Below are 13,456 nucleotides of genomic sequence, written 5' to 3' on the forward strand. Positions count from 1 at the left end.
CTATAAAGCGAGATATAAGAAGGAAGAAGAAGCATATGCTTGCTGCGGTAAAGCTGGGGAAACGATGGTGTATGTTTTATTAGAATGTTAGGATATTTAGCCAGTGGTCGATTCAGGCACCAATGGACTCCTTGAAGCCCTTGGGTTCCGCGAGAGCAGGGAGAAAGTAAGCATGTCCGCAATAGAGATTAGTAAGAGGTTATTGGAAGATTAGTGGACGAAAAGTAAGGAAACGACAAAAAACGGAGACGTACAAAAACAAAGTTCACAATAGGTGATCAGAAAATTTGCCTATAGGAATTAATCGTGGTTTTCTTTTTCTTCTTGCTCTCTTTTTTCTTAGGTCGGACATTAGGTAGTATATTAACAACTGCTTGGTGGCGCAACCTACCTCCCCGTTCAAAGGGGACGCTCATAACATCCATCCATCCGCGTATCTCTCGTGGATGGCAGCAATGGATCAGAAACTCGCTTTGAGTAACTGCCTGAAAGGAAAAAATGGATTCAGTAAGCAAACATGTTATGATAACTCGGAGGGAAGCTCTTTACTTTTTGAAGGGAGATCAGGATTCCTTAGAACGTAGAGTTATAAAGCGAAGTACAACAAGGAAGAAGCACGTGCGTGCTTGCTGCGATAGATAGATAGCTAAACTTTATTAAAAGAATAATCAGAGAAACCGCTAATGGTCGGGGCCCTTACTCCAGGGCTCCGCTGGCTCTTGCCATCTTCTCAGCTCTCTTTATCAGCTTGAGCTGGTCGTCGAGGGCCTAGCTGGACAGCAGTGCCTCCCATTGCTCCCTCGTGGTGTTCGTGTCTGGGTGTTCTATGTTGTGTAGTGTGCACTCCCACGTAATGTGGTATAGGGTTCGTGTGGCCCCACACCATGGGCATTCGTCCTTGTAGGCTGTGGGGTGTATCCGATGTAATATGTGTAGGTTCGTGTGTGTGCCTGTTTGGAGCCTACGCCACGCAGCGGCATTTTCTGTCTTTAGGTTTCGATGGGGTGGTGGATATCGCAAGCGACGCCCTCTGTGGTGGTTCACGATCGCTGAATACTCCAGGTCGACAGGGTCCAGGCCTTCTGCAGCCGGCGTGATGAGTTCTCGGTTATGTACGAATCCTCGAGCTGCTCTTTCGGCTTGCAGGTTGCCCGTGACGCCAGTGTGGCCTGGTATCCAGATGATGGTTTGGCTGGTGAAGACCTCAGAGTCCTCCTTGAGTATTCCGGCTAGGACTTGTGCAGCAGGTCTTCCAATTCTACCCTGTAGGAAGTTGCAGCAGGCCTGCTGGGAATCTGTGAGGATCGTCAGTGGTTGGTCTGCGTGTAGGCCCTCGTGGATGGCTAACGCGATGGCCAGCTCTTCGGCTTCCGTAATCGTGCAGGGGCGGGTCGATGCCGCGGAGGTAACGTGGCCTTGGTGGTCGCATGCCACTGCAACTGCGTCCTTGTTGTTCGTCCCATACATGGCGGCGCCCGTAAAACGGGCCGTGGTATTGAACCTGAACGTTTTCTCCATATACTGGGTTCTTGCTCTCCTCCTACCGGAGTGTAGGTTAGGGTCCATGTTGCGTGGTATCGGGGCAAGGTGAAACCTGTCGTGGACGTGACGAGGTATCAAGCAGGTTTCTTGGGTTCGTGTTGTTATTGCTGGGAACCCCAAGGTTTGTAGGACCTGCCGGCCCGTGCGAGTCCGCGCAAGTGTCTGTTGTTACGAGACGTAATGGGCTTCTGTCAGTTCGCTGAGGGTGTTGTGCAACCCTAGCGCCAATAATTTTTCACTCGATGTACTCATCGGCAGGCGGAGAGCGGTCTTCAAAGCCATCCTCAAAAGTGTGTCGGCCTGCTTTGTCTCGGACTGTGTGAGGTGGTAGTAAGGCAGGCTGTATGTGATTCTGCTCACCACTAGGCTATTGACCAGTCGGAGGGTGTCCCTTTCCTTCATGCCTCTGTTCTTGGATTTGAGGAGTGTAAGGGTGTGTGTGGCCCGCTGGTTGGACTGCAGCCACATGCCCAGTACCCTCAGCAATGGCTTCTCTTGTATGAGGCCCCTGTTGAGGCGTACCTCGAATCTTCTTGTTGGGTCTGTGGGGACTGTGTGGTTACCCCGGCCTCGCCAGACTCGTAGGAGCTCAGATTTCTCGGGGGAGCACTACCCCGTTGGCTGACGTAATCTTGGGTGAGATTTGCTGCAGTTTGCAGCCATTCTTCTTTTTCAACGAGGGACCTTGTTGTGGTCCAGAGTGTTATATCGTCTGCGTAGATTGCGTGCCGAAGACCTGCTACGTCCTGCAGTTGGCTTGCGAGACCGATCATGGCGATGTTGAACCGCGTGGGAGAGATGACAGCACATTGTAGTGTGCCCTTGTTGGGAGGGTGATACACTGGAGTCTGGATCTTTCCCATCTTCAGCTCCGCCGTGCGGTGGCTCAGGAAGCTCTGAACATATTTGTACGTTCGCTCGCCGCAGTTGGTGTTGGCCAGCCCTTCTAGGATTCCTGTGTGGCTGACGTTGTCGAAAGCCCCTTTGATGTCGATTGCTAGGAGGACGTTTTCACCACTGCGGGAAACGTTACTGAGGACTTCTTCCTTGATTTCGAGTAGCAGATCTTGTGTGGACAGGTCTGCGCGGAAACGGAACATGGTGTCCGGCGGGTGTTTGTTATCTTCCAAGTGTCTCTGTAGTCTCGTGTTTATAATTTTTTAGTACACCTTGCCGAGGCAAGACGTGAGCGATATGGGTCTGAGGTTTTCAATTGCCAATTTCTTGCCCGGTTTACGGATCATGATTATTCGTGCGTGTTTCCACATCGCCGGTACCGTACCTTGTTCCCAGTGTTGGTTGGGAAAGGCCGTGAGCGCGGAGATAGACTTGTCGCTCAGGTTTCTGATCATCGAATTCATGATTTGGTCCGTGCCCGCCGCTGTGTTACGGGTGGTGGCTGCGATGACTGCTTTCAAATCGTTTTCGGTGATAGGTTCGTCCATTAGAGCGTTGGGTTGTCCTGTGTAGGGTGTTCTACATGGTTGTGTGGGAGTGGGATCTCCATAGCACTTGGTCTTAACGGCATCGATGAGGTCTTGTTGGCTGCCTGGGTAGGTGTGTAGTAACCGTTACAGAGCCCTGTGTCCCTCTCCTTTGGTTTTGTTGGGGTCCAGGATGGCTTTCAGGATGTGCCACGCCTTGGTCGTGTCCACCGTGCAACCGAAGGAGTCACAGAATCTATACCAGTTCGCTGAGGCGAGTTGCATGGCATATTCTTCTGCTTCCGCTGTTATTTGTGCTATGCGCGTTTTCAGTTTCCTGTTATATTTCTGTTTTTCCAGCGGCGGGTAAGGCCCCGTTTGGCATCCCACATGTGTAGTAAGTGGGGATCCACCTCTGGGGCCTCTTCCGTTCTGGCGATTTCCTTTGTATGGCGTTGTTTATGTCGACGGAGGTTGTCGGACCAGTCTTCCAGGTTCGTGATTGTGTCGGCGTCCTGTTCTTGGGCTTCCCTGATTTTTCGCCAGTCAGTGAGTTTAGCTGTGCCGATCTGCCTGCGTAGGCGTCCAGTCTGTAGTGTTATGTTTAGTATGTAGTGATCGCTGCCAAGGTTTTCAAGTGTGTTGAGCCATTCGGCTCGCGTGGTTTGAGTGAGGAAGGTGAGGTCGGGAGTGGTGTCGCGTGTTACGCTGTTCCCTTCCCTCGTCGGTATGTTCGGGTCTGTGATGAGTGTGAGATGACACTATTAAATTAGTGTTTGTTGCTGGAGACCCTTCCAATCCTGCTTCTGGTACCCCCATAGCATGTTCTGAGCGTTGAAGTCGCCTATGATTACCAAGGGACTGTCTTTAGCGAGGCGGAGGGTGTCCCCAAAGAGTTTTTCTATGTTGTACCGCCTTTGGCTGGGGGGGGGGGGAGGGTGCAATAAATGTTGAGGACGAAGGCGCTCTGTTTCTGGTTGCCTTTGTATATTATTTCGAGAAGTACATGTAGTATGTCCACGTCGTCTATGGGTTTGTGTTGTATGGTTGTGATGTTTCTGTCTACTAGTGTGGCTACCTTCCACTTGTCGTTTTGACTTGTGTGGTATTCTTCGTAGCCATGTAGTGTTGGTGGGGTATCGGGCTCTTGTAGGGCTATGACCCCCGGTGGCTTTGACGAATGGGCGATCAATTCTGTCAGCAGTCCTTTCTTCCTCCGGTACCCATGGCAGTTCCATTGCCAAATTTCTGAGTTTTCTTTGACTTGCCTGTATGGTCTAGGCATTGTTGGACATTGTGGTCGGTGATGTTACGATTTGGTTCGGTGCTGCTACAGGTGTGGCCTTGTAAAGGTTCTGTCATAGCGTCTTTCGTAGTTTTATGGAGTGAAGCTGGTTTCTAAGCTTGCTGTCTGCAGTGGCTTCCATGTGTTTTATTGCTGCATCTGTGCGTTGTATTGCAGTCTGTGTTATTTGTTCCAACTGGGCGCGTGTAGCGTCCATGAAGGCTTGCATCTGGGTGCGGATGGCATCGACATGGATTTGTAGGTCAATGATGTCCTTGTGTGGAGCCACCTCTTGTGGTATTTGTGTGAGCTTTATCACTTGTTGTTTGAGTTGTCTGTTTTCTTGTGTGAGTATATGTATCTGTGCGCGCATGGTGGCGAGTTCCTGTTCCAATTTAACAAATGGTGGCGTCTGTGGTTTTTTATACGAGGGAGAGGCTACTGCTGCCGAGCTTACCTCGTGTTCTTTGGTGGTAGTCCTCTTGAGTGAGGCTTCCTTGGTCTTTCAGTGGTGTTGCCGGGGCCCCTTGTCTTTGAGTGCTGCGGTGGCTGGTGCTGCCTGCTGTCCTTGTTTGGGCGTCGACTGAGATCGCCGTCTGGGCGACCGAAAATGAGACCGGGGGCGAGAACAGGAGTGGGACCTATACCTTGGGTTGGAACCGGACCGGGATCCGTAGATGCTCAGAGACTCCGAGTAGTCGGAGTCTTCCCGCTCGGAGCTGAACCATCGCGGGCGAAGCTCAGCTGCCTTGGTCGACTGAGGGACCGGGCGGGGCGGTCGTTGGGTTTTGGCTGTGGTGGTGGAGGCAGGCTTCCATCTGGGTGGAATGCGCTTGAGCTTGTTGTTGCACTCTGTTGCGGCCGTGAGATGGGCCCCTCTGCACAGGGCGCACTTCGGAACACAAGTGTGCCCGGCGTCTGGGTTAATGTGGTTGCAAACATCGCACGCACGAACCGTTGGGTTGGGGCAGACGTCTGGTCGGTGTCCGGTGATTCTACAGATGGAGCAGAACTGCCTTGTCGGCTGGTTGTCTCGGCAAGGCATCTCCCCTCCGTAGTAATATACAAATCTAGGCACCTGGGGTCCCTCGAAGTGGAGTAGCGCTGTCTGGGATTGTCCGAGCATACGGGCCCGCACGATGCGGACTCCATGTGTGCGGACCCGAAGATTCGCCATAAGCTCTTCTTCGCCGGTGCCTGCGTCGATGCCGTGCACGACACCTTTAGGCAGGCCTTCGGGTGTTGATAGATACACCTTCACAGGGTGTGATCGTCCGTGAAAGGTGAGGCTTATAATTTTCATGAGGGTGGCCACCGTGGCCTCGTGAGGGGTGCTCACGGTGATGATGTTCGAGCTGTGTCGCAGGCGGATAGAACACCTTTTACAGAACAAGATAGAACAAGTTTTATTAGTATGTGAAGATGTCTACCCAGTGGTCGGTTCAAGCTCTTCTGGCCTCCTTTAAGCCCTTGCACTCAGCGATAGCGGGGGAAAGTGAACACGTACGCTATAGAAATTAGTGAGAGGCGCTTGGAAGTTTGGTGGCAGATAGTAGGGAGACGACGGGGCAACGGAGGCGTACAAAACAAGTTCCCAATGGTGGTCAAGAGAGCTTGGTGCTGTGAAATTTGCTTTTTTTTGTCTGTTTTGTTATTGTTCCTTTTTCGTTTAAATATAGGTAGGACCTTAGGCAAAATAACAAGAGCCTGGTGATGCGACCCGCCGCCCCATTTCAAAGGGGACACTCGTAGCATCCATCCATCCATCCATCCATCCATCCGCGGCAGCAGCGGCACCTGCCGTGTGTAGCGAAGAAGAAAAAGAACCAGAAAGCTCAGCTTCGCGCACAGCGTTCACCGCAAACATTTCCCGGCAAAGATTGCGGTTGCATAAACTGCAGTGGCCGGGAAGCGGTAACTGTGTGGCCGTTCTATAAATAACGCCGTACGTCGTACCTCTCTGATCGGTGCGATGGCTCAATATATCGCGAAATGAAAGCACGGATACAGCTGCTTGCGCTCAAATTTCGCATTAGGGCGCATCGTAATAATCGGTGATATTTTCACTGGCGCACGATTGTACTCATTCGGACAACAGTGTAAATTTGAGGCCACTGTTTTTTCGCGATGCCGCCTCCATTTGGCTGCTCCATGCTGCGACAGGACAGCGCAACAGGGTGTGCCTGTCGCGTCGCTTGTCGCTGTCGCATGAACATGGCGTGCAAGTGGTTGCCGCTTACCGCATTTCATCGCAAACAATGAGAGCTCTTATCTCGAAACTGGTACCATTCTCTCAATGTGTTCTCTGGGGATAAGACCTTCGGATAATTCATCGGCTACAATTTCTAACATGCAATACGTGCTGTAAACTAATTCTAAAATTTAATCTTGCGGAAGTTCTACTCTATATTCACTCAATTATTCATTTAAATTTTTTGTAAAACTAGTGTCCGCCTCTAAGAATAATCTAGCTGAGGCAAGAGAATTGTTCTGCATGTCAGAGTTCTTTTTTTAACTGCTAACGGTAAAATATACAGGCAGGTATGCGCTGTTTATGTGCACCGTGGCAATTTGGGACACTGGACGCCATGTCGTCCTCAGCAAAAGAAATCCGGTATCTTACATTTCTTTCTTTTTTCGCCCTTCTTGAAGTATACTTCCCGTGATTTGAACGCACCAACTATCCCAGTAAAGCACCTTGCTCATTATTGAACCTTATTCGAATCTTATGAAGTCGCTTCAGTGACTGACTTCTCAATCTCGTCAAGTTGTTAGCCCTCGGCACAGGACCACGCGGAAACAACTCAAGTTTGCGTTGTCGCTCCAATGCCAGCTATATCAAAAGACGGTAGCGTTGTTTTTGTTAGAATTTCGTCAGCACTGCATAAACATGAATATCGAGAGAAGCAAGTCCTGTAAGGCATCGAAGTAATCTTAACCGCAGTTAACTCTTCTCTTTAGGGTCTTCGTCACGAGTGAGCGCAAGACAGACATACGAAGAACCGTACACAAAACCGGCCACAAACTATGCCATTTTTAAAATGTGTTTTTCCCGTCCTTTCTTTGTTGCTTTCTTTCCTTCTTTTTAAGCAGCGCCATTGCAATACAATATTTATTTGTCTCCACTCAACTCGACTTGGCTTGCAGTGAAGCAAATTTATTTCCTCAAATGTACTGTTCCATTCCCTGGCACACAAACGCGTATACCAACGTGTTCTGCACGCAACACTCGAATTTTACATGCGCAGAGTGTTGCATCTAACAGCCAAACATTCGAAACAAAGAAGAACTCGTTTTCATCAAGCACAGTTGGTTCGTTGCTGTGCCAGATGGCGCTCGTGCGTGTGTTATCATTAAGTTTTATGTGTGCCTTCTGTCCTCGTCTTTGATGTGCGCCGTTCACATATCTGTTAGTGCACTTCCAACGTATGACTCTGAGTTATGAGGAGTCCTGTAGCGCTAAACGCCGGAACGTGAGCTAAAGCTTGTTTCCTTTTAACAGGTCTGCAAAGACCGGGTCTACAACAGCACGTTCTACCTGGACACCACTTTTCAAGCTCTCGTCACGTATGACAAGGCGAAAGCAGAACTATTCACTTATGACAGTGCCTCCAGTCTTCGCTACAAGGTGAGGGCGCCGACTGTCCAGTGTGATGTGGCTCAGCACGGCCTCCTGACTACTAGCCACAAGCATATCTTAATACATATCTTAATACATATCTTAATGTGCGCGTGAAGATCGGGGAGTGGTGGCATACACACAAGTGTGCATCTCTCTTTATAAGTGTGTCTCTATGCGTGTATTGATGCTCTCCCTATTTGTAGAAAGGAAAAGACGGCCCTTATGTGTCCTCCTCGCTATTTCTGCAAAATGCATGTCCTGCCTGCGAAACAAAATCTTTAATAAATGTTTGCTTTCTTAGAGAATAATCTGTTTACATCCTCAGTCACTCGTTTCTGTATAAGCGCAAGGTCACGGTTGTTTGCATATTTACTCACCTGTATGCCTACGTAATGACCGCCATGTACCTAACGGAGTACACGCAGGAAAAGAAGTGCTGCCACAGATCCCTCATTGCCCTGAGACTTGCGCGAATTGAACCTTCGTAAACGGCTAACTATTTTCTTTGAGATTCCGTCTTCTCATTCAAAGGCATTTTTACAGCGAAGCTGTATGTAGCTAGCCGATTCGTCCGCCCGTCTCTTGTACACCGAAAACTCCTCTGGCGCAACTCCATGCGCATGCGCGAAAAAGAAGAGGAAGGGAGGTGCGTGATCGGCTGCGCCAGTAGTGACGTCGTTGCTCTCCATCGCAGCCGAGCGCGCGCGCCGCAGTTTCTCTCCGGCTCCGAAATGGGTAGGCCACGCGTCATACGTACTCCTTAGGAGCAGGCAGCGTTCGGTCAGCAACGCCGCGAGCTGAACCGGGAGCGAGCTCGTCTGCGCCTTGCCGATGCTGCAGCCCGGGCACGAGAGCAGGCTCGTACAACCAAACGCAAGCAGTAATGGCATACCGTGGATCCGGCAGCCTACCAAGCCGTCGTTTAATGAACCGTCAGGCTTGAATTAGGGATAAACATCGAGGCCACACTTTCCAGCTTCCCTGGTTAACAACTTGTACGAAGTGCCTGGGGTGATATTTTTCCTTGGGTACACTTTGTAATCACCTTATCGACGAAACTTATGTTTCATTTAGTGCACACATTGCAATGCGCGTCCATTTTAGCTTCATTTTCTTATCCTCAATAACGTAATCAGCCACCCACGATTTATTTCTCTTTCATTCAACTAGAATGCTTTAACGCACCAAGTTTGCTCGCTCTGACTAAGGCCCTGTCACCCGTACATTGCTCAACAGTGAGGTAGCATATAACATACAGATAGTATACACACATATCAATAGCGTGGATTAGACATACATAGCATACATTACAAACATACGTGCATTCAATACAACAATCACTGCACAACTTTCTAAGTAGAAACAGTTTAGGATCAACAGAGTAATATGAACACGAAAAAAACTTTATATATATATATAAGCACAATATGAAACGCACTTAAATAATTGTACATAAAACACACAAGAAACCAATAGCACAATGTCAATCAGAAAGGTTCCCCCCTCTCTTTTTCCTGTTTTTTATATATTTTATAAAACACCCTCACCAACACATTCCGAAGTCAATATGCCTTTTTCCGCGCCTTAACCCAAGGTATCGCCATTTCTGGATGCCGCCGTAACGACACCTACGTTGAGCGACTTGGGCAATGCCCCTTAAAATACCATGCCGCTGCCTTTCAGTCACCCCATACATTGCACCGTAGACTCCTCGTCGCCAGCACATATTGCTGCCATGCTACTCAAGTCACTCTTTCAAATCATGTTTTTTTTGTCTTTTGTGTTACTCGCGCACTGACCACCTGACCGGCTCTTCGAATGCCACAAGATCATGCCGCCAACAACACCCATTAATGCTTCCTAACATCTCGCCTCCCCAACGCGCTCCCATACCCCCGTCTTTCTTTCATTTTTTTCGTACGTGTTCATTCCATCTTTTTTTTTCTTGTCTTGGTGTCACCCTGTTTTTTTTTTGCTTTTCTTTCTTTTCTCCCCGCGTTCCCACTCTCCCGCTCTTGTCCCCTCGTCTTGGGAACGGAGCTCACAGACGCGGACGACAGCGCTCCTTTCCTGTGAAGTCTCTCCCTTTAAAACCAGCCGCCAGCGACAACAACCGCACGTGACGTCACTGCACTAACCCTTTACAACTAACACGCCGAGGATGACGAGGCCGCCTTTGACGACCATAGGTCCTGCTATTGAAACATTGACCAGCCTTTCTGAGGCACGTTATTCCTGTTTACAAACTTTTATACCACAGTCAGCCCTTTAAAAACCCTTTGACTAACCGGTTTACGTAAGCTACACTTCGCATACATACGCTCACGCGCGCATAATCTGCATGAGTGTTTGTTATATTTCCCAGAATATTTCTTTCATCGGATAGTTTTCCCCTGCTGCTGCAGGTTGTGTCAGCTTCTTGCGTCGCTTAAGCAGCTCGTTCACAGTGTGAAATTTGAGTGGGATTGCTAATCGGCGTGTGCAGGTGCTTGCTATATTTTAATAAAGTGCTGAACTGACAGAGGCTATTTAGAGGCCCACCTCAATGTGAACTAGCTCTGTTTTGAAGTCGCTTAGATAAGTGGTGATTCCTGTTACTATTAGATTATATGGATATTGATAATGTGTAGCACGACAGCAACTATGAGCTGTTTTCTTTTTTTTTCACGGTTGTTCAATGTTGTTTAAAGAAGAAGGACTAGAGAAGGAGGGGCCCGAAAAACAAAGAAGAGCGCTACCTTTAAACTTATCTCGGCATCTTAGTTATCACCAGCATCGGCCCGCTGTGACCTGTGGGTGATAAGAAGGGAATGCAATACACCGAAAGAAATCCTTGCACGAAACCAGCCCTGAACACGAACAATAAGCCGCAATGTGCTTCCTTAAAAAAGACGCGCAAGCTCGTTGAAAAAGCTGTGTTAATACTGCCGACATCCGCCAGCATCGAACAATTATTTCACAGGTGTGTCAATGGCAGCGTCGGAATAAAACTGTGGAGAACAGACAAGTGTAGACAGGAGCGCAGACGTGCTTCCCGTGAGATCAAGAATGCTCAGTATTCTTTAGACGCGATGTAATCTGTCCGCTTGTAGTGTCCATCAGTAAGTTACAGTGTGTGGAACAATTACTGCCTTTAGAGAAAATTACTTACGCAAGTGCTCAAAAGCGATATGCAAGCGCAGCACACACGTGTCCTTAGCGCACCGTGGCAGAACCAAATATGGCGTCGAGCTGAAATTTGCGTACTATTGGGGGGTACTTGTTTCGGATGATGCGCGGTAAATGTTTTATGGTTCTCTGCGCTGGTTGCGGGCTTGCTAAAAATAAACTAGCGCGCGCGCTCGGCGTAACGGCTCGGCTGCAGACCTGGCGGTGATTGCACGCGGTGGCGCGTGCCGGCTTCTTTCTGCGCAGTTGTGCGAGACGAAGAGCAACGCGACGAGCATCAGTTACACCATCGTCGCCGACGACATCCAGTTCGAGGATGCCACCAACGAGTGCGGATACGGAGCGTTCAGCCGGCTGAGAACGCTCAAGGCGCTGACGCACTTCTTTTTCGACGACTACAGTGATGCGAGCTTTCGTGACGCATGCCTCTCGGTCGCGTAGCGCGACTGGTGATCTATGAGCCCTTGATTTCTCGTAGCTTTGCATGCGTGATTTCTCCTAGTTCAGTTTTAAGCAATGAAGAAAATGTATTCCACCAAATGAGCTCTTTAGTCACAACAATTTTCTGAAATAATACTGAATTCTACGGGGAGCTACAGCAGCGAGCCTTACATTAGTGTCGGTTGAACATAGCTGGAGCGTAGCAAGACAGCCGTGGTAGAAAATTAAGACTTTCGAAAGCTCATCGCTTCTTATTCTCCTTTAATTTATTTTCTCAAGACGTACATCAAAAATAGTGAAACACGTTACAATTCATTCAAGGTTGCATCGTTCCACCAATTTTTTTCTCTGTGCTCGTAGGTTAAACATTATTTTGTTTACTACTTTACAGACTACTTTACAAACGTTCTATGATAAACTGTCGCAAGTAAACTGGAGCAACGTCTATGAGGAAACCAATGTTGATGAAGCTTATGGTACTTTTATTTCCACCTACAAGCAGCTGTATTGTGAGACTTTTCCATACAAAACAAGAGTGCGAGCTTTGAAGGCGCGTAAGCCGTGGATAACCAAGGAATGCCTAAAGGCAGTACGAAATAAAAACATACTTTTTAAGCGCTTTCTAAAAACAAAAGATATTGACGATTTGAAGAAGTTTAAGGCTGCGAGAAATAAAGCTAACAGTATTAATCGGCAAGCCAAAAGGAATTATATGAGTAACCAATTTAACGACGAAGTAATAAAGCACTCCGATATTGTTTGGGGGAGGCTCAATAATTTGCTCAACTTAAAAAAGAAGACTGTAGTAGATGAAATAGTCACACATGGCACTCGCTTATCCGGCTCTCAACTAGCAGATGCTTTCAATGATTTCTTCGTGTCCATCGCAGACGGCACGCAGCCCAACCTAAGCAGCAACCTAAGCAGCATGAGTCAAAAGGTTAGCGAAACCGCGTTTTTAACCCCTGTTACAACTAACGAAGTTCTGTCGGTCCTACAATCGCTGAAAAACAGTAAAAGTAAAGATATTGACGACCTCCAAATATTGCCAGCGAAGTACACATCGCACATACTTGCACCGATATTAGAATACGTAATAAACTTGGCATTTTCCTCAGGAACATTCCCGAAAAAGCTTCAGGTAGCCAAGGTTACCATAATTTTTAAAGGAGGAGACGAAAATAATTTCTCCAACTACCGACCTATATCGATCTTACCAGTTTTTTCGAAATGTTTTGAAAAGCTTTTATTAGTGCGCATTACAAGCTTTATTAACAAGCACAAAGTCATATCAGCTTCCCAGTTTGGTTTTGTCGCAGGAAAATCAACAGAAACAGCATTATTAACCATGAAGGAAATTATATTAGAGTCATTTGAAAGAAAAGAACTAACTCTCGGGGTTTTCGTGGATTTTTCCAAAGCATTCGACTCCATAAATCACAACCTATTATTCCTTAAACTCGAACACTATGGATTTCGCGGCACATTCCTTCAGCTTTTAATAACATATTTAGAGCACCGCCAGCAACGGGTTGTAATTAACAATTCTTCATCGCACTTTAGATCCATTCATTCTGGGGTGCCGCAAGGCAGTATTCTCGGACCTACACTCTTTAACATCTATATCGACGACATTGTGAATATTGACAACAGCGCTAAATGTATAATGTATGCAGATGATGTCAGCATATTTTTTAGGGCTAAAACACTTAATAACTTGACATTAAACGCTAATGAAACTCTGCGCAAATTGGTCGAACGGAGTACTAAATCTTTATTGAAAATTAACGCTACCAAAACCAAAGCTGTACTTTTTAGACCTAAGAACAAACCACTAGAACACTTACCTACACTAACGCTTGGTTTTCAAAGCATTGAAATAGCGGAGTCAGTAAAGTGTCTGGGTGTGACACTGCAGTGCAATCTTTCATGGGACATACACATCGAAAAAATGGTTAAAAAACTTGCAAAATG

At 47.7% G+C, this 13,456-nt stretch overlaps 1 protein-coding gene across 1 annotated transcript in view; it reads left to right on the forward strand.

The window, feature by feature from the left end:
* The window catches only part of LOC139057006 (uncharacterized), a 92,881-nt gene extending 81,311 nt beyond the window's left edge, over window positions 1-11,570 (forward strand). The window contains exons 8-9 of the mRNA XM_070534809.1: window positions 7,754-7,879; window positions 11,288-11,570. Coding sequence (XP_070390910.1) covers window positions 7,754-7,879; window positions 11,288-11,482 — 321 coding nt within the window. The 3' untranslated portion in view covers window positions 11,483-11,570. The remainder of the gene's footprint in view (window positions 1-7,753; window positions 7,880-11,287) is intronic.
* The last annotated feature ends 1,886 nt before the right edge of the window (window positions 11,571-13,456 follow it).

This window comes from Dermacentor albipictus, chromosome 3 (genome assembly GCF_038994185.2).
Source record: "Dermacentor albipictus isolate Rhodes 1998 colony chromosome 3, USDA_Dalb.pri_finalv2, whole genome shotgun sequence".
Taxonomy (NCBI): domain Eukaryota; kingdom Metazoa; phylum Arthropoda; class Arachnida; order Ixodida; family Ixodidae; genus Dermacentor; species Dermacentor albipictus.